Source organism: Vulpes vulpes, chromosome 16 (genome assembly GCF_048418805.1).
Source record: "Vulpes vulpes isolate BD-2025 chromosome 16, VulVul3, whole genome shotgun sequence".
Lineage (NCBI taxonomy): Eukaryota > Metazoa > Chordata > Mammalia > Carnivora > Canidae > Vulpes > Vulpes vulpes.
In genome coordinates, this window is record NC_132795.1 from 83,973,953 (window position 1) to 83,996,255 (window position 22,303).

General features: G+C 38.9%; 1 protein-coding gene across 5 annotated transcripts in view; it reads left to right on the top strand.

Moving 5' to 3' along the window:
- Nucleotides 1–22,303, top strand: part of SPTBN1 (spectrin beta, non-erythrocytic 1) — a 197,656-nt gene that overhangs the window by 45,175 nt on the left and 130,178 nt on the right. For all 5 annotated transcript variants that reach the window (XM_072742171.1, XM_072742170.1, XM_072742174.1 and 2 more), the window contains exon 2: nucleotides 11,357–11,551. In XM_072742171.1, the coding sequence (XP_072598272.1) occupies nucleotides 11,404–11,551 (148 nt within the window). In that variant the 5' untranslated portion in view covers nucleotides 11,357–11,403. The remainder of the gene's footprint in view (nucleotides 1–11,356; nucleotides 11,552–22,303) is intronic.

Consider the following 22,303-nt stretch of genomic DNA (forward strand, 5'->3'; position numbering starts at 1 on the left):
TCTTTACTCTGTTGTTGAGTTTGGCAAATGAAGTAACTAACTTCTTTGAAAGCATTTGGGAATGGGATAAACAAAATGCATGTTATGTTATAGATATTTTGGGGAGTATAAAACTGGTTTATTAATAACCCTTCAAGGAGATGAAAGTCTAGGTTTGAATTTGTTCAGGCGAGGAGTTCAAAAACGCAGTTTCCAAAATCATATCACTAGGGAGCTTTTAAAGACAATACTCTGAATGCTCTAGTTCTTGTTCTTTTAAGCCTATTTTCTGCTGTTGGGGGAACAAGGAAAGTTGCTGGTTTCCTTTGCTCTGGAACCTGATTACAGACTTGACCAGATGAAACCTTGTTTTCATTTTGAAGTGATTTGAGCAATAGCAAATTAGAATTGCAGGCCCATGCCTCTGTAGCTTTGGATAGGCCATGCTTTATTCTGTGCCTTTGTGAGAAGTTTGGTGGGGTGCTGGGTTGGTGGTTCAGTTGGTCAGATTATGGTCTGGCCCTTGTGGTAGATGTGTTTGGTCACCTATGATGAATGCATGCTCTTAGTTATGTATCAGAGAGCTCCTCCATGATGCTAAACTTAGCATTTGAACACTGTGGCTCCTTTTTCTCACCTATTAGTGTTTAAATATTTTAGAAAGCCAAATGGATCTCCACATTTATTTTAACTGACCTCTGTTACCAAACTTCACATTGAGCCCCTTTGGAATCAAGCTTTTGAAAGTAATGTGCAGAATTCTAATGGATTTCAGCCTATGTAAATTGTTAAAAGTTGTTTTTTCTTAAAAGTTTTTTTCAAATTGATCAGACTTAAATTTTAGTAATAGAGGCTTGATCATGTTAAAATGATAATTATTGGAATGGTTTTTTTTTTTTTTCCTGGAATCAGTGTTACTTCTCTTTTCCAAGTATCATAGCCCAACCTTTAGTCATTTTGTTCATTTGAAAGGTTACAGAGTTCTAAGTGAGTTTGGGAAACATTTACCAGGCATATACCTGGAAAAGGCTTGCTACTGAAGCATTAACCCAAGCAGTGAGAATTATTTGAACTGATCTCTGAGAAAATTTAACCAGTAATATTTAAACCTTGGGATATTTGGATATTAGACATGCCTAGAATTTAGGTCACTTTGCAAAGGGGGATGATTCGTAAAACATTATGTATTAAGATTTATTTATTTATTTATTCATTCATTCATTCCAGATGAGATTGTGAAATTAGTGGTTACTCCATTCCTATCCAAATATGACCTATCTTATTTTGCAACATTTGAAAACAAACTTCTTGCAAAAATGCCTCCTTTCCTAAATGAAATTGAGTGAAGAGAAGGTAGCCCCTATGTAACACTGAGAATTTTACTGGGTCCAGGATATGTATTATTTAGGCAGAAAGAAGCATTGTGTTTCAGAGTTGTTTCATAATTGTTTTTGAGCACCTGCTGTAGTTTAAGCAAGATATGTTGGTGCTGGTGTATAGCAATGAACAGAACAGAGAGGATCTTAGGGTATGTGTGTGTGTGCTACATTCTTCATTTCCTATAGTGTTACTTTTCTTTTTTTTTTCTTTTTTTTATTTTTTTTATTTTATTTTATTTATTTATTTATTTTTTTTCTATAGTGTTACTTTTCATTGCCATTTTACATATTTCCTTCATTTGGTCACTATTCCAGGTAGTGGAGATTGGCATTTTCACTTGATAGATTTGCAGAGAATTTTGGCCCATGGCTACTTTAGAAGGAAAAGTCAGCTTCCCAAATAGAAAACACATTATTGCTCCTCTATTGTTTGGGCACACGTGATACTGACTTATGAAATTTCACAAACAATAACACAGTGAAATGCCAGACTCACTAAATTCAGGATCAGCAGTTTGGCAGCAGTACCATTAGGCCTATATTGTAATGTAATTTAAAACTATCTGGGAATAAGAGTAAGACCCAAATATTTATAGTTGACTCAGAAACCCCCACATTGGCCATCAGATCTTGGTGTTAGGTCTGCATTGAGGTAATGATTTCAATTTTAATTGCTTCTCTCTATAAGGAGAACAAAAACAGGTTTGGCCTTTAATTGCCAGTGAGAAATATTCATATATTTAGTAGAAATTATTATTTTTTAAATATTTTTTTATTATTATTTATTTATGATAGTCACAGAGAGAGAGGGAGAGAGAGGCAGAGACACAGGCAGAGGGAGAAGCAGGCTCCATGCACCGGGAGCCCGATGTGGAATTCGATCCCGGGTCTCCAGGATTGCGCCCTGGGCCAAAGGCAGGCGCTAAACCGCTGCGCCACCCAGGGATCCCTTTAGTAGAAATTATTGAATATTTTTGTTTGATTCAATTTAGGTGATTTTGAGACTTACAGATAGACATTGGAAAAGCTCTAATCTTTCTGTTTTCAAAATAAAGCTAAAAAAATTTTTAGGGCTTGCAGATTTATATTTAGAATCTAAATGGTATCACAGGCAAGAAAAGAAGCAAGGTATTTTCTTTAAAAATTTAATGTACAGGGGCACCTGGGTGGCTCGGTGGTTGAGTGTCTGCTTTTGGCTTAGGTTGTGATCCTGGGGTCCTGGGATTGAGTCTCATATCGGGCTCCCTGCAGAGAGCCTGCATCTCCCTCTGCTTATGTCTCTGCCTCTTTCTCTCTGTCTCTCATGAATAAATAAATTTTTAAAATCCTTAAAAAAAGAATAAAATTTTAATATACAAGTAGTAAAAGAATAAATTTCTACTCAGTATATTAAGAATTTTCATTTAAGGTACTCAAATAATAATTCTTTTATAATTCCACTGTTTTTTCATGCAGTTTACCTTATAAAATGGAAGAAGGTCTGAGAGAGGCCTTGTTTTCCCCCCTTACATTTTAATCCTCCTTGTAGAAATCTGCTTTTGGTCATTGTGTAATACAAATTATTAAGCTATAGTGATAAATTCTTTTTAATAGAGTGCTTTAAAATAAAATAAATTGGGATCCCTGGGTGGCGCAGTGGTTTAGCGCCTGCCTTTGGCCCAGGGCACGATCCTGGAGACCCGGGATCGAATCCCACGTCAGGCTCCCGGTGCATGGAGCCTGCTTCTCCCTCTGCCTGTGTCTCTGCCTCTCTCCCTCTCTCTCTGTGTGTGACTATCATAAATAAATAAAAATTAAAATAAAATAAAATAAAATAAATTATGGCCAGTATATTGTTTGCTGGTGAAATCTTTTAAAATAATAAATTTCCTTTATAATAAGGGTTAATTTTGCTCCTCGAATCTGGGTCTGTTTTATAAGGACACTAATAATCACCTCCCCCAAACCCCATATCCAAATGCCATCACATTGGGCATTAGGATTTAAAATAAATTATGGGAATCCCTGGGTGGCGCAGCGGTTTGGCTCCTGCCTTTGGCCCAGGGTGCGATCCTGGAGACCCGGGATCGAATCCCACATCGGGCTCCCGGTGCATGGAGCCTGCTTCTCCCTCTGCCTATGTTTCTGCTTCTCTCTCTCTCTCTCTCTGTGTGACTATCATAAATAAATAAATAATTAAAAAATAAAATAAAATATGGAGGGACATAAACATTCGGTCTGCAGCAGGTGGTTTGTAATAGGTGCTTTAATTTGTGAATATTGTAGACAGAAGATGGCTAAATCATCATCATTTTGCTTAATAACATACATTAGTGTTTGGGGAGAGTAACCTACTATGAATTTTTATATCAGAGACATGATATGTAGGACCTGTAGGTTAGGAAAGTTCTTTCTACAAAGAAATGTGTTCTTCATCTTCCTATCTTCTAAGGCTACTTTTAAGTCTTTGTTTACTTAAAGGTGATATGTGTTTTTTCTCAGCTTGGTGGTGCTTTTCAGCCTTTTTTTCGTTAATCCTTTTCTCCACAAAGGAGTCTTTTAGATACTTTTTTTAAAGATACTTTTCCCCCTAATCTCCCATCCATGAAATTTTAATCCTACTCTGTAGATACTCTGTATCTTACCTCAAAAAGAGCACATTTTTTTGCCCCCCTCTCCAAAATAGGGCTAATAAGGCCTTTGGCTGGCTCAGTCAGTAGAGCATGTGATGTGATCTTGGGGTTGTGGGTTCAAGCCCCACATTGACTGTAGAGATTACTTTAAGAAAATAAAAAAATAAAATAAATAACAAAATAAAATAGAGGGCATCTGGATGGCTTAGTCGGCGAAGTGTCTGCTCAGGTCTTGATTGAGTCCATGTCTGGCTCTCTGCTCATTGGGGAGCCTGCTTCTTCTCTCCTGCTCCCCCTGTTTATGCTGTCTCAATCTCTCTCTCTGTCAAATAAATCGTAAAAAAAAAAAAAAAAAAAAACCAACAAATAAATGAAGTAGGGCTAATAATATTGTCGACCTCAAAGGGCTGCTGGGAAGGACTGAATGAAAAAGAAAGTAAAAGTATTATGCCCACAAAAAGTAAGCCAGTAAGAAAATTAAACTATTTTAAATACTATTAGCATTTTCTGATGGTTTGTTAGACTCATCTGCTTTCCGTATTTTAAAGATTAGATTGAATTCTTGTGGCTCAGGTTTCAGAGGTAACAAAGATATTATAGATTTTGAGCTCATAGCTGTATGATATGATCTAGTTGTTTAATTGGGCCCTGGTTTCCCCATTTCATTAATTAAGAGAGAAAACAAGTTGGTTGAAACGTTGAATATGCCTATGATCCTAATAAATGTAAATGGATTGTATTTGCCCACAAAAATGACAGAAACACTTGGATTAGATTTAAAAAATAAGAGACATAAGGAAAACCTAAAACAAAATAGAAGGTGAAATATTAGAATGGAAAAGATATACCAGGCATATATTACTATCAGTAAACATAGATTTATTAACATGTGAATAGGGAGAAAATAGGCTATTTCAGGGTTAACAACCCACCAAGAAGATAAAATAGTTATGATTTGTATGTATCCAGGGAATTATAAGGAAAATTTGATAACTCCACACTCACAGTGGGAGATTTTAACCTATTCTGTCATTGATAAAGAAAACAAATGAAAGTTAGTGTACAGTATTGGAGACCACCTTTGTTAACAGTGGTTAATTATTAAATAGGTCTCTGAGCATACTTCCCTCTCAGAGTGTTCTTGTCCTATGAATATTTGGCTAGTTTATACAACTGTATCATACTTTTTGTATAGTTGATGTGTTTCTGTAAAGCTTCAAGTAAACTGGTAATTTTAAAAGTGAATGATACTGGGGTGCCTGGCTGGCTCAGTCAGTAGAGCCTGTGACTCTTGATCTCATGAGTTTAAGCCCTATTTTGGGCATAGAGCTTACTTTAAAAAAAAGTGAAAAAATTCACTTTTATAAAAGACTAGGTACCTGACTTTGTCGTCACTCTAGAACTCACCATTTATGTATCAGTTTTGTGAGCAGACAACTCTGCTTTATATTTAAGATGGAGTCTTGGACTTTATTGTGAAGCCAGCTTCATGAACCTGAATAACAGTAGGTTTGCTGGGTTTATCCATCCCTGTGATTTCTTGCAGCTATTCCTCTTTGTTGGCCATTTTGTGCGTGCTGCAGAATGCCTCAGTGGGCACATTGAAAACAGGGTGTGACTCAAGTCTTACTTTCTGGAGGCAGAGCAGTTGAGAGGGTTGGGGCAGATCTCTCCTGGGTCTCTTCCTGGAAATTGTCAGACGCACAGCTTGATCTCTTCAAAGTCCCTGAGCAGAATTTTTTTTAAAGATAGCACACCAGCATTCCGTCGTATGCTTTTTCAAGTCTTTTATGAGTAAAGTGGGAGGGTTTTAAGTGTTTGCAGAACATTTGGGTCTGTGGCTTCTGCCAAAATAATTGTTAGCATATGGTTTTCTTCCTCAAAAAGGATTGGCAAATGTTAGTTACCTTTTTCATTTTCATTTAATTTATTAGAGCCTTTAATTAAAATTGGATATTAAGGAGGTGTGTGTGTCTGTGTGCATGATGTGTATGTGTATAGCGCCAGTGAAAATCCCATTTATTCTCTACTTGTTGCTTTACTTCTGAAATCTGAGTAGTTCAGACAATTCTTTTGTTGGGTTAAAACTAAATTAAAAAGGGAAACATAAATTTTAATATGTACAAGGAGAAGCACCTTATTAAATCTCTTCACATTTATCAGCAGCCTAGTCTAAAACTGTGACTTCCGGGATCCTTGGGTGGCGCAGCGGTTTGGCGCCTGCCTTTGGCCCAGGGCGCGATCCTGGAGACCCGGGATCGAATCCCACGTCGGGCTCCCGGTGCATGGAGCCTGCTTCTCCCTCTGCCTGTGTCTCTGCCTCTCTCTATCTCTCTGTGACTATCATAAATAAGAATTTAAAAAAATAAAAATAAAAAATAAAACTGTGACTTCCTTGAAAGCAGAGTGCCCAGGAGATCTATGTAGCTCAAATGAATATGTGTTTTGGCCTTTGTGCCTAATAGAGATAGTCCCAGAGTGGCAGCTTGAACTGACATTGCGCCTGTGCCCTCACCTTCCAGACCTCCACCTACCAGTTTCCTAGCCAGCCACAAATAAATAATTAGCAAGCATTTAATGCTTGCTTCTAAGCACCCCACTAGGAGTTGGGAAGATACAAGGACAATATGATGGGAACATGACCTCAAGAGCCTAGTGACAATAAGTAAATAGAAGTTTTGTACTCATGAGAAAGTCTGATAAGTGATAGGTCAGTGGTGTATAAGGTGTCTGCAAGGGAGGACATATGCAGTGTTATCCAAGGTTGTCTTCATTCAGACCAGGAGGTAGTGGTAACTGATATGGGGTAGCTTCCTGGATAAGGTGATACCTAAGCTAGGATTTGTGGGGAGAGGAAAAAGCTATTTCCAGGTCATTTGGAGGTAAGTCAAGAGCCTCACTTTTTTTTGTTTTCTCAGGAGCTTAGGACAGGAATATTGAGACCAGGCTGGAGAAGCTGATCAGAGTCCCCTCGTGAAGCGTCCCCTTTCTTCTTCAAAGGTTTCTGGGCATTATTCTGAAGGCGTATGCCTCAGTGGGTTTTAGTCACAGGATTGAAATGATTAGAGTTCATTTGAGAAAGGTCCCTCTGGTGGCAATGTTGGGGAAAGGATAGGGATTAAAATTTGAGGTGAGTTGCTGGAAAAAGAAAAAAACTGTTGCTTGAGGTAACTCCTGAGGTGTCAGGAAAACCAAGCAGCCTTGGGGGCTGAAGATGGGAGATGGGGGAGAGGTGAGGGAGCATTGCAAGGTGTCTAGCTGAGGTAGCTGGGAGAAAGAAAGGTGCCATTCATTGAGAGAGTGATGGAAAGGAAATGGGGTCTGGAGGGAGGAATTATGGGCTTAGTTTTAGATACAGACCTGGTGAACCTTGGACTTAGCGGTCCAAGGAGCAACTGTGTCCAGAAAGGAGGAGTCAAAGATTAGGGGGTGGGTAACATCACCCAGGGAGATTTTGTGCAGAAACAGAAGCACAGCAAACAAGGCAGTGGAAAAGAATAAAACCCTGTGCTTTTATCCAATATCTATATTACCTGGAAAACAGATTTAGCATCTTGGAAAATAAACAGACATTTAAAAAAAAAAACATATTTTCCCTCTGGGCTTTGCCAGGTATTGATTTATGGAATTTTAATCAATAAAGAGGCAAACTAATAGAATACTACTGAAACTTGGAATAGTAATGTTCTAGCTTTTATTTTTTGATGGTTATGACCATATGCATGGAGCATATGCACAACTATAAGAACCTATTTGCCTTCTGGGTCTAAGGTAATCTTTTCCTCATCTATATTTCTGTTTTGCTTTGCCAGTTTGAAGAAATAAAATTATTGTCTTCTTACTGAAGCAGGAAATGATGAACCTTTTGAATTTTTTGTATCTTTTAGAAAATTCCAGTTTATAGGATGTAGGGCTAGAGAAGAATAATTCAGTGACGGGGTTTTGGTTTGCATATTCCTTGTTTTTACACATGCATGTGCACGTGCGTGCGCACGCGCGCACACACACAGACTTAGGGCAGGGAAGGTAGGTATGCACTCTTAGCCATCTTCTCAAAACCTAGCCCCTAGCCACAAAAACTTGGGTATTATTCATATTGCACCCAGGATATTACTGATTTTTATTTGGGGATTATTTAATGAGTTCCTGCTGTGGTGATCAAGTCAGAATCTGGGCCCTCACTGAGCGCATTGGGGGCATTGAGAACTGTTCTCTGAGAGAGTTGATGGTCTTGCCGACCTTACACACTCCCACTCCTCTCTTGCTTTTCAAGTGGCAGACCCACCAGGCAGATGGCCAGCTTTCTGTTCTTCTGTCCTCCTAATCTTCCCACAGCCATTTCAGAAGTAGAGATTATTTCACTGGCTGTGGGGACAAATGGCTGATAGAACCTTGGGAAAATCTAGCCCTTTATAGATAACCTACTGGAGACACCTCTGTGTGTGATATAAACTGTCCTCTCAGCTGGCACTTGTTGAAGTGGGTTGGGGTTTAATGGTGTTTCCAGTGTGTTGGGCTTTTTGGAATCCCCGTGCTACGGGCACACTCCTCCGTGTCTTTCCTTGACTCTGACTTTTCCTTTACCTTTAGTTAGGTCACACCCTTTGACTATGGCCCTGCTGGGGTTTGGGAAGTTTTGCTTTAACATTGCCCGGGGGAGGGTTGGGGGGGGGGGGCGGAGAAAAGCTTCCATTATAAAAAAAAAAAATCAGCTGTTTGATAAGGATATTATCTTAGGACAGATGGAGCATACTGAAGAAAAAAATGACTCTGATATCCAAGTTCTTAGACACTCAAGTGAAATACTGGATAAAAGGAATAACTAACAGCATTGATATTTCTTTTGGACACAGACTTCTGCTTCCCACTTTCCTCTTTGAGGAAAAATGGTGTTGTTAAAGAACAAGCCATTAAGGAAGAATTTTTAGGACAAAATGTACTTATGTGGTTTGAACAACTTATTTAAAGCTTAGGGAAAGGATTAGCACTTGCTTGTTTAGAAATCTGTGGAAAGCAGTCACTGATCTGGGGATAAGTCAGCGGTAGGAAGAGGGACACATGGGGGAAATGGTTGTAGTTGGACTTAGGGAGTCAGGTGTGGGAGTCAGCATAGGTTGGTGGTGGCCCTGGAGGCCCTAGTGTGGCATGTTCTCATTGGTCAGCAGGTGGCACCAAATAGCCAGCACTAATCCCGAGAGGTATGTAGTGTTTAGATTTCACCTTGGGTTGGGTTAAATTGCACTTTCTCTACTTGCAGAAATTTGGAATTCATAGTGCCTTCACATTTTTTTCCTGTAGAGACAGCATCCTCCAACACTGAATTTTATTAAAGCCTTTGGTATTGACATAGTTCTGAAAACTAATCACCTCCAAGGTCAAATGGTACATGACACTATCGACTTTCCTTTTTTTTTGAAGGGCGTTATGACTCAGTGTTAAAAGCAACCAAGAGTAAGATCAATAGAATATACGTATTGGCCTAGGTTTCCATAATTTTTTGTGCTTTTATGAAATTGGTAAATACATTACTAATGTACATGTTAAAATTAATCTACTGGTAAGTTTATACTGCTGGGATTGATTATATCTATGAGTATCCAGGATTTTACTCCCATCCAGAGCGACAGTGGGTAATTATATGGGTCATTGGCTTCTTCATTCCTCCAACAAGCTGTTCTGTTTCTCAACATAATGTCTTTCCTTTGCCTGGAATGCTATTTCTCTTGATCTGAGTGTGACCTGTTCTTTTTGACATTGAGATCTCAGTTTAAATACTAACTCAGGCTTTCCTTGACCACCAGATCTGAAACCACCAGATCTCTTTCTTAAACTGAGATGTAATTGATGTATAACATTATGTAAGTTTAAGGTGTACAGAATGTTGATTTATTTCTGTATTGCAATATGATCACTGTAGCATTAGCTAATGTGTCTATCATATCATGTAATTAATATTTTTTTCTTTTCTTTTTGGTGGTAGTGGTGTGAACAATAAGATCTATCTAGTCTTTTAACTTTGAAATTTATGAAACAGTGTGGTCAATCACCGACTCTATTGCCTCGCTCCACTTTTTATTTTCTCCCAACTATTTTGCCTTGTGTGCTTCTTGTCCGACGACTCCTACAAGGCCTTAGACTTTCCCGGGGCTGAATCCTTATCTTGTTTACTGTTATCTCTGGCATTTGAAACAGTGCTGAGCACGTAGTAAAGCTCTCAGTACATTCTGGTTCAGCGGATGCATCATAGCTGTATTGAAGAAGGAAGTAGCTAGAGCCTAAGATGGTCTCCCCTGCAGGACCCTCATGCAGGACCCTGACCAGATGGAGGGAATGCTCCCCACAACTAACCCTTAAAGGTCCAATAAAATGACTTAACTACTGGAAAGAAAAAAAAAAAAAAGAAGAGGGAAGTAGCTATGTTTAAAGCTAAAAGTATTCTCATAATTCTCTGAGGGCATTTTGATAAAGTGAGGATAGCAGTGGACCAAGAGTTGAGGCCTAGATTCTTGTTTATTATTTGTTCCTATAAAATCCTGTGCCCCCGGGTAGGTCCCTGAGAACTGGGTATTGGTCATAGAATTTGTAAATAATAGCAGTATAAATAATTGCAGTCATTTCTTATTGAGCCTCTATTATGCACTGAAACTGTCCTTGTTGACTTCCATTTACTATCTCATTTGATTGTCGGCATAAATTTTCTAATAGGAAAATGAGATATTTAGGTGAAATGATCTGTTCTCTTATATAACATTGTATGAATTTCTAAGAGAAGTTAAAAGGTTGTAGTTAATAGTGGTATAGAGTAGAAATAAATGAGTTCATTCAGAAGCCCCACGTAGGTATTCATCTAGCTCTGATAAAATTTTATTTTTTTAAAGGTTTTATTTATTTATTCATGAGAGACACAGAGAGAAAGGCAGAGACATAGGCAGGGAGAAGCAGGCTCCTCGCAGGGAGCCCAATTAGGGACTTGATCCCAGATCCCAGGATCACGCCTTGAGCTCAAAGCAGACACTCAACCACTGAGCCACCCAGGTGCCCCTCCAATAAAACCTTAAAATTGCAAAGCTTAAACATTATGAAGGGGGTAGAAACCCATCCTGTATTGGGTATCTGTCATCTCACTCAGTCCTCTCAACATGGAGACTATCATTCCTCTTTAATGGTGGGGGAGACTGAGGCTCAGAGATGTTAAGTACCCTGGCCAAGGTCACACATGTGTTATGAGGCAGTGCTGAAGTTCAAAATCAGCTTTGCTTGACTCCAGAAATCTGTTCTTGATTGATAGCAAGAGTTTCAGCTCCTACTCCCCTTTATCCCAGCGGGTTTCGTGAGCACCCAGTGCACATTAGATGTCTAAATAGGTTTTCTTTCTCTTTCTCAAAGAACTCTAAGAAGGATCTGATGTGGAGGAGCAGCTGAGAAAGTTCAAGATGACGACCACAGTAGCCACAGACTATGACAACATTGAGATCCAACAGCAGTACAGCGATGTCAACAACCGCTGGGATGTGGACGACTGGGACAACGAGAACAGTTCTGCGAGGCTCTTCGAGCGGTCCCGCATCAAGGCTCTGGCAGGTAAGTCTCCTCGTGCCCTGTTACAGAGGCCCACGGGCCCTTAGAGCTCTGTTTAAAATCACCCACCCTGTCTCCCCTATAAGAAAGTCAGCTCGCCTCTACTTAAATATGTCCCAGGAGGGCAAGCTGACCATTGCATAAAATAGACAGCTCCATATTTGGAGAACTGTCCATCCTAAGCCAAAATGATTGATTTTTCAAACTGCCCTGGGTTTATAGGGATTCTCTTATTTTTTACTTAATATTTCAAAATAATGCAACATACTGGACTATATGTGGAGAAATATACAAATTAGCCTGCGTGCTGAGTTCCTGTGATAACAGTGGTTGACCTGGCCTGTCACAGTAGTAGAATACTTACTTTGAATGACCAAGGGAATTTGTGTCACATGCAGGGGTTTTAGATGTAAAAGAGCAATAGCATAATCTGGTAAGGGCACATTTAATACTGTAACAGGTAAGCTTGCCATTGATTTATTAAAGTCAGCAGGAACACATCCTTCCTTTTGTGATTTCTCACTTGCTGTTGAATACTTAGAACACACTTTCACCCTAGCCCTAATTGGGGTGGGCAGTGTCTTGTCCTGAAATTGCCCTGAAAATCCAGAAAAGGTTCCATCATGACGAAAACTAAGCAGTTCTGAATATATTTAAACCACAGATCAGAGTGGAATCTATTTGAGGTCTTGCATCTGTACTTTGAGATTTCAAATCAAATGATTTCCAAATGAGAAAAGTGGGTTAATGATTTTTTTCTTAATATCTTTGATTATTATCCATAAATCGTAACCATGTAAGCCAGGTAAGCTTATTGTTAATTTTTCATATAGCGTTTCTTGTTACCTTTATGGTGTAATCTGATTATGATGTATGTCATTCAGAGTTCTCTTGATGGTAAGCAAAAGTAAAGTGATCTTTCTTTGAGCTTGCCTGATTTAAGGGCATAAATGAGTGATTAAACAGATAGTCACTCTAGAATTGAAGATTTTCTAGCTTATTCATTAACATGGAACCTTATAAAAACCATAATCCTGACTTGTGCTGTGGATTGATTTATACTTTAATCTCTTACGTCTTTTTCTTGAATCTTCATTTAAGTCTTTAGGTCAGTATCATATTGGTGGCAAATAGGTTTGATCATGAGTCATTTACTTTCTGGTTCTAGGCTGTTACGTATTATCTCCCTTTTAAGGAGAACTATCTGCAGTTGGAGAGTAGTTCCTTGCTCTTTGTATCTGCTCTTTCGTGCAGTTCCAGGGGAGATTCCCAGCTCTCCTTAGTATTGATCAGTTGTCCTAACACTAGGGTGGCTTTCCCTCTGTGTTGTCTAGGTCCCTGAACTACTATAGTTATGATAGTAATAGCATTTATTGTGATGCTTACTGGTGCAGGTGCTATTGTATATATTAACAGTTAATCCCATAACAACCACATATGAGAGGTGTTATTATTATCTACAGTGTATAGATGAGGAAACTAAGACCTAGAGAAATTAAGTAGCTTGCCCAAGGTCACACTGCTTATAAGTGGCTAAGGCAGACTGGCTCCAAAGTGTATACATTCCTATTTTTCTATATTCAGTGGAATATAAAATGACTCAAAGCTCATTGGCATAGAGTATTGATAATGGGTAATTGAAACATGTTTTTAAAAAGATCTTTAAAAGGCTCAGGAATGAACCTTGTGATCTAGAAGAAGTCATGAGTAACCATGACAAGTTATTGAAAAGAAAATGTGTTGCCTCCAGGTTAAATGATGTTTAGAAAAGAAAAAAAAATGCTTTCAGTGAATCCAGAAAATATCAAGAAAACTATGTTTATTCAAGTTTCTTATCATCTGACTTCCCATTCTATGGGGGCAGAAAAATCTCTGAGCTCTCTAAGAATCTTGTATACTGAAAAAAAGAGTAACAGAATTAAAAAAAAGAGAATAGTCCAGCAGTGTCTGGAACACTGGTTTCACAATGTGAGCATGCATCATAATCACCTGGTCATCTCGTTAATTGCTGGGCCCACCCCACAGAGTTTCTGAATCAGTAAGTCTAGGATGGGGCTTGATAATAAGCATTTCCATCAGGTTCCCAGGTGTTGCTGATGTGGCTGATCTGGGGAATCACATTTCGACACTGGTGTAGAGTATTGATGGTTGACTGGTCTCTTTCCCTGGGTGTCTGAAAACTTTACATCTAGACCTAGTTAAAGAATTAAAGTATCAAACTCAACAGTTATGTTAAAGTCACACTTTAATGTGGGAGTGGTGTGGAAGGCTGGTACATCATTTTGAGAAAAGAGAAGTATCTTACTGCCTCCTTATAGGGAAGTTGCATAGTGACAGATCCAGCGTGAGGGAATGCTGTTGTAGGGTTTCTGTTACAAATGCATGTTCTAAAGTGAGGAATCTTGGCTAGCGCAGTAGAAATGTATATAACAAGTTTCCTGTTCCTCTTAAATGCTCTCCATGTTGAGTCTTCTCTAGACTTCAATCTGAATTCTGAAGTGATATATAAAAGACATTACTGCAGGAATTCATCTTTTTACAGCACATCTTGTATTGATAGTGTAACCACCACCTTGGATTGTGTCCTTTACTAAGGCAAACTGCTTGCTACTAATTTTTACCCAGTTTACAAATATTTTCTATGATTAGGCTGCTACGTATATAATAGATGTTTTATACATGTAACATACCATTATATATGAAATATATTGTATATTCTTTCAATGAGTTCTAAAAACTGTGCTTTCAGTTTTACTTGCCTTCTTCCTCTTGCTTTTAACTTTGTGGTATAATAAGAAATAAGTTTTGTTTTTGTCCTCAGTCCTGGCACAGAACTCCTAAAAGCCTCAGAATTTGCTGAGTGTCTTTTGTTACTCCTGAAAAGCCTTCTTCCTCACACCTGGATTTAGGTTAGTGAAGGTGACTTTAGGGGAAGGCCTCTAGATAGCGTTAGGATGGGATTGGTCACTGAAATGACCAAATAATGAGAAGGTGGAAACATTCAGCCCCAACCACCAACCTCTGGGAAGGAGGGGGGCCTGGAGATTGAGTTTAATCTCAATGGCTGATTTAATCAGTCGTGTCTACATATTGAAACTTCCATAAAACCTCCTAAATGACATGATTTGGAGAGCTTCTGGATTGGGGAACACATTAGTGTGTTGGGATGGTGGTGGGTCCTGAGAGGACCTGAAAGTTCTACACCCCCCCCCCCCCCCCCCGCACCGTACCTTGCATATAGACCTCTTCCATTTGGCTGTTTCTAAATTGTGTCTTTTATAATAAACCAGCAAACATAAGTATTTTCCTGAGTTCTGTGAATTGTCCTAGTAAATTTTTGAACCCGAGGGGGGATGTTCATGGGAACCTATGAACTTAGAGCTCTCAGTCAGAAGTATGGCTTGTGTCTGGCATCTGAAGTGGAGGCAGTCTTGGGAGACAGATCTCTTAAGCTGGAGGATCTGCGCCAGCTCCAGGCAGTTAGTGTCAGAATTGAATCACATTCTGGGACACCCGTTTGGTGTCGGATTATCAAACTCAATAAGATATTTCACAGAGGAGATGGCCTCTCTGGTACAGTGTGGAACATGTCTATGTTTTAAAGACGTAGGAATCAAGCCTGCCGTTACTTGTCAAGTGCTGGTTTACCCTCACAAAGATGCGTCTGGAGCTGGGTCATTTCCATTGCCCAGGGAGCTTTGCATCTCTCCATTTTCCTTAGACTTTTTTGCTTGAAAATTAGTAAGATTGACAGCTCAGTCACTCATCACCCCTCCCCTTCATTTAGTATCCGAAAGAAACACACGTGGAATCCTACGGAACTGAACTCTGCCGTCTTCATAACGTGCCTAAGGAATCTCCTGGTGGAGTTGGAAACAGCAGCTTTTTCTCAGCAGTAGAGAAGAGCTTCCTATGAAAGTTTTCCCCTCACTCTAGTTAGGTGAAGGGGGGCAGGTCTCTCAAATCATTAGGTTGTAAAAGGTCAAGACTTAGGAATGTTTTAGAAGGTAATGACTGTTGTCACGTGTTCACAAATTTAATATATATATATGAGGCTGGGGAAATTTATGCCTGTGCCTGAATGTGTACTCCCATTTATAATTTAGAAGGAAGATGAGAAAAATTTGGTACATCGTGTTGTGTAGCAGAGATCATGCCATGCAGATTCAGCCTTAAGGCAGAGTGCTGTGAAGTGACTTTTATGCATTCTGTAAATGATTTCCCGCATCCCATGATGGCATACCCACATTCCTGACCTCTGACCAAATTGCCCCAGTAGTGTGGAACATGTGGTGATGAAGAAAGTGATTCAAAATAAGCTGGGCTTTTTGCAAAGTAGCATTTTATTTGAAATGAAAATATAAAAGTTAATCTTCTAAAGGAATGTAAAAGGTAAATGTTTTCTTTTTACAAGTGATGTGTTTATGGTTGGAGGTTATATTTTTGTACAATCAACACAAACTGGGGTAAGTAGGAAAACTAATCTTTTAAAAAGTACGTTTCACTTGAAAATATTGATAAAGTTGGGGCGCCTGGGTGGTTCGGTTTGTTGAACATCCTAACTTTTAGATTTTGGCTCAGGTCATGATCTGAGGGTCGTGAGATTGAGTGCCCCCCCCCCCCCCGCCCAGCATGGAGCCTGTTTAAGATTTTCTGCCTCTGTTTCCCTCTGTCCCTCTTCCTCCTTCCCCTCCCCCTGCTAGCACATGCTCTTTCTCTCAAAAAAAATTTTTTTTTGATAAATTAGAATTAATATCTTTATACTAACACTCATAACAGTGAATTTTAAAACTTAGGAGGGTATACACCAAAATAGTATTTCTGAATGACGTTCCTTTTTATTTACCTGTATTTGAATTTTTTCCTGAAATAAAATCTGAACTATTTTGTAATGAGGAGAACAAAGCATAAAAACAAAATCTTATATTCAGGAGTTTTAATTTCCCCACCAAAATCATGATATAGAAAAGTGGTAGGAAAAAGCCTGTATATAAATGAATATTTTTTAAAAAGACAGAAATTAAAAACAAAGTTCCTTTGGGAATTGTCACTCATCAACATTTATGAGCTAAAATTTTGTCTAAGAGCCTTTCTACTAAGCTATGGACTTGGCAGGAGAAATTGACCTTGAGTATCATGGTTAGTAGAGCATCAAGGACAGCTGATAACCATAGAAAAATAAGCACCTAATTGTATCCTTCCCCCCATGGAAAATCTAAGTTATTAGTTGCTATATGTATAGGCCAGACTCCCGTTAAACATAGTCATTTGAGTGACCAATAGTTTTGGTGGAGCATTTAATCTGCTAAACTGCTGATATGTTTTAAATATTTAGAACATTGTTGTCTAAAAGAAATTTAATACTAGCCACTTGTGATTTTTAACTTTCTAAGTAAGATATTTTGGTTAATCAGATCATCCAAAATATTATCAAATCAATGTACAGTCAGTATAAGAAGTTAGCAAGATACTTTACATTTTTTTCAACTAAGTCTTTGAAATCTAATATGTATTTTGCTGCCCATGTTTCTTATGGTCAGTAGTCACATGTGGCCAAGGGTTACCGATTTGGACAGTGCAACTCGAGTGCCTTCACACACTTTAAACTACTATCAAGTATTTGGTCTAGGGTATGTTTATAAAGCAGTAAGTAGTTGGCCACTTGGCTATATGTGAATTAAAATTCTGATCAGGAATAATGCATCAGTTGAATCATTATTGTAAAAATTAATACTTCTCTTTTTGTGCTTCCAGTATGATTATTAAGTGGTTGTAAGGTAGCAACAGACAGATCCTCTAGCACATCTACACGCTGCTGTTTCAGCTGAAAATTTGGCACTGCTCTCAAGCACTGTTTTTGGATGCAGAGGACTGAATAGTACACTTGTTTAAAAATGCTTAATTCAAGGTCCCCCATAAGTTGAGATTCACTAATGTAGGAGGGAGCACAGTAGTCCAGATTTTTAATGCATATGGTACACTTTTGAAAAAAATTTCCTGGGACATGGTCCAAATGTTCTCACTTAATATTCATATCTTCTTATCTCTGAGTATTCCCCCCAAAGTGAAAATCAACTTTTATCTCTTCTTTAAAATAGTAGTCTGCCCTTTCTCCCAGCAAGTATGTCACAGTTTATGTTTTGATATCTCGACACCTAAGAAGCCTTCACGTTCGGCCCAAACTGAGTATAGCGGTGTTTCCTGGCAGGAGGAACACATTCTTCCTCTAACCCCAGGCCTTATTCCCTCCGCTGTGTGGGTGGATCCTCCTGGTCCTACAGGTGATTGAGGTCCCCCAGGCCCTGTCACTGTTGGGGCCTTCTAATTCGTAATCTCCATTTCTCTGGGCCTAAATTATGATGCTCATTAAAATTAGTAGGGAAACTATGGGCAGCCAGGGTGGCTCAGCGGTTTAGCGCTGCCTTCAGCCCAGGGCCTGATCCTGGGGACCCAGGATGGAGTCCCACGTCGGGCTACCTGCATGGAGCCTGCTTCTCTCTCTTCCTGTCTCTGCCTCTCTCTCTCTGTCTCTCATGAATAAATAAATAACATCTTTAAACAAAAACAAACAAACAAACAAACAAATTCAGATGCAAGGTTTTCTCAGAAGGAAAAGAGCTGAATTCCACACACAGAACTGGAGCAGGGCTTGCCATCACTTTATCCCCAGTGGCTGCAAATTTCAAGCTATCATTAAAGTTATGTACTTCAATTATTTACTTAGTTCCAGAATAGATAGACCTGTACATAGATGGAGGAAAACGTGCTTTAAAACCTTAAAAGAAAAAAAAAAAAACCTTAAAAGATTTTTTAAGTTTACCTTTTCTGAGAGATGTCTTAATGTCCTTTCTACCTATGATCATGAGTTTTTAATGAGGTGGTTTAGATATTGGCTTTATATTTTTTATGATCTCATATAATATGATTTTACTTAGAAACTTTGCAGAATTGGACTGATAATTCACCGTCCACTGCCCCTGCCAAAATGAATATTTATTAATTTATATGTATTCACACACACACATATATACATGTATAAAATATTTGACTTCTTTCTAGTGAGAGTACAAAGCCAGCATGCTATTGAATACAGAAAGAGATTTGTAAAACTTGGTCTAGAATTGTCTCATTAGGAAGATAAAACCGATTTACATGAAACATTAACTAAACATGTATGCAAATACCAGAGGGGTAGTAGTATAGACAACTCATGTAATTTAGAGGGAAAGGGTGATCACGCTAGGAAAAACACAAGTCATTTTAAGAGGATGGATGGAGTTATGTAAAGAACATTGGAACTTGGGGAGGGGCTGGAGCTCGAACCTCGGCACAGCTGCTTTGTTTCCACCGCCATAAAACCGAAGAGGCCAGGCTGCAGATCCCTGATGATCCTTTTCATTGAAACAAAAAGTCTGCTTTTGGCTTCTCAAGCTTGGATTCATTCCTCTAAAATTCGTTGAGATCTTTTCTTATTTGCACACCCTCATGCCCTGTTTAGATGGAACACTTCTATGGCCCCAGGGAGAGGCTTCTTGCATGATGAAATGGGTTTTTATAGTCAGGATTAATAGGGCTTTAATAGCTATCCATTATTTTACTCATCCACTCTTGAAGCTGTTTCCCTACATTTTGCATTATTTGAGATTATTTGAGAGAGAGGCATGGTCCCTAGCGCACAGTAAGTATACTATTATTTGCAAAATCTGAATCTGAAAGAGCATTTCCTACCAAAGAGGTTCATGAAAACTGTTGAGGAGAAAGTCAGTTTAGGTCATTACATGTAGTTCCAGGTTATACTCTCCATCCATTTTCCTGTGTACATACAGCTTCAGTTGTTTATGACCATTGAAGGCAAGAATTGTTTCTTGCTTGGGTACAGTTCTCAGGTTTTCTTTCCCTCCCTTTCCTCTGACTGCTGGAGACAACCCGTCCCCACTCTGGCAGTCAGCCTGGGTTCCTGCTACTACTGTTCCTTGTTCCCTTCACATTCCATTCTCACCTTAGCAATGCTGACATCCCATAGTCTCTCTGGTGAATGTTCCTGGTGGGGAGCACCAACTTGCCACTCCCCTCCTTCATTATACTTCACACCAGTCCCTCTTCCTAACCCATCCCCCACACTCCCATACCTGCCCGTTCCTGCCCATCTTCTAGATCCCTATTCTCATTTCACAGGCACCTGGCAGGACTTCCCTTGGTCCTCTTGCCCTTATTCCTCTTACTCTACCCATAGCCTTTGCCTTAACTCCTGTTCGCACCCCACCAGAATACTTAAGTCAGACTCTTACTTTTAAGGAACCCATCACCATTTCTTTTTATTTATTTTTAAAGATTTTATTTATTTATTCACGAGAGACAGAGAGAGAGAGAGAGGCAGAGACATAGGTGGAGGGAGAAGCAGGCTCCCCTGCAGGGAGCCTGATGCAGAACTCAATCCCAGAACCCCAGGATCAGTATCTGAGCCAAAGGTAGATGCTCAACCACTGAGCCACCCAGGTGTCCCTCCAATCACCATTTCTGTGAGAAAATCCCATACATTTCATGGGTAATTTGTGAATGAATTTATTAGAGAATATAACCTATCTTTTGTTGGGGACTGCCTGGGTAAGCAAGAGGAAAAACTTAAGATTTTTTTTTTCTTCTCCTAGGCTTTTTCTGGGTCTCAATCTGCAAATGTGCCCCAGCTCCATCTGTCTGACTTTTAAATATCAGCTTTATTGAGATCTAATTTACATATCATAAAATTTACTTCTGTAAAGTATACACTTTAGTGGTTTTTAATACACTCACAGAGCTATGCAACAATCACTACTAATTCCAGAACACTGTTATAACCCTAGAAAGAAATCCCATACACATCAGTAGTCACTTCCCATTTTCCCACTCTGTCTAGCTTCAGGCAGCCACTACTCTGCTTTCTGACTATGAATTTATTCTGGGCATTTGATATAAATGAAAACAGGCTATATGTGGCCTTTTGTGACTGGGTTTCTTTTACTTAACATTTTCAGGGTTCATCTTTGTTATAGCATATATGAGCACTTCGTTTCTCCCTCTGCTTTTTTTTTTTTTAAAGATTTTTTTAAATTTATTCATTAGAAACACACACACACACACAGAGAGAGAGAGAGAGAGAGAGAGAGGCAGAGAGGCAGAGACACAGGCAGAGGGAGAAGCAGGCTCCATGCAGGGAGCCTGATGTGGGACTCCATCCTGAGACTTCAGAATCAAGCCCTGGGCCGAGGGCAGGTGCTAAACCGCTGAGCCACCCAGGGATACTGTCCTTCTGCCTTTTTTTTTTTTTTTAAGATTTTATTTATTTATTCACGAGAGACACAGAGAAAGGCAGAGACATAGGCAGAGGGAGAAGTAGGCTCCCCACGAGGAGCCTGAATGCAGAACTAGATCCCAGGACTCCAGGATTACCATCTGAGCCAAAGGCAGATGCTCAGCCACCGAGCCACCCATGTGCCCTTCTCACAAGACATATCTAGTAAGAGGTTGCTACAGCCAATTTCAAAGAGGTTACTGCATTCTCGCCCATGACTTTGGTGACTCCCTGTCTCATCACTGACTTTAACATTTTGATTTTTATGTATTTTAGTGTTGCTTTATGTCTATTCTGACTGGGGTTTGTTTAGCTTCTTGGATGTGTGAGTAAAGGTTTTAACCAAATTTAGAAAGTTCTCTTTTTTTTTTTTTTTTTTTTCAAAGCTACCCTTTCAGCTTCCCCTCTTTCTGGATCCAATTACACGTTAGAATACAATTATTGTCTCACAGCTCATTGTGGGTATTTTTATGTACAATCTTTTTCTTTAATCTCTGTGCTTCCTTTCTACTTCTGTGTCTTCACATTCACTAACCTATAGTGTCTAATTTGCTACTAGTTCCATTCAATGTACTTTTACTTTATATGTATTTTTTCTTTATACATGTTAATTTTATAATGTTCTCTATCTCCTATTTCTCTCTTCGTCATGCTCATATTCTTATTTTATCTTCTTGAATCTATGGCACATATTTATAATAGTTTTATATTTGTAAATGCCTTTTCTGATTATGTCTTCTCTGTCATTTATGAGCCTGTTACTATTGATTGTATTTTCTTATGATTTTAAGGAATATTTTACAGCTTCATTGACGGGATCCCTGAAGTTGTGAATTTTATCTTACTGAATGCTAGATTTTGTTGCATTTCTTTAAGTAATGTTGAACTCTATTCTGGTGCACAATTAATACTCAGAATCAGTTGAATCCTTGCTTTTAAGTTTCTTACGGTGACTTTGAGCAGCCATTAGTTGAGAGTCAATTTAATCCCTCTATTAAATACTAATCGAGCAGTTCCTGGGAGCAGGTCCATTGTAGATATCTGAAAGTATTATGGACTTAGGAACTTCTTCATTTCATTGTTTGGTGTCTCATGTGGTCATTATTTGTTGCTTTTATTAAATTCCAGTACCTAGTTTAACTCCTTCACCAGTTTCTACTAAAGTAGACCTGTGAACAGGTTACCATCATAGGAAGATAAAAAGAGAAAATATAACTTACATACAGGTCATTTGTGAAGTCCTGTATGGTTTAAAAATAAAACATGGCACATGGTAAGAAAAAAACAAAGTGTCAAAAAGTAGGGTTTTTTTTATTAATGCAGTTCAAAGATCTAAGGTCTTATTTAACCATCGTCTTCGTTGATACCATTCAATTTAGTTTTCTCATTTGTAGAGATTGATGCTGGGTAGATGTTAAATAGTTTCT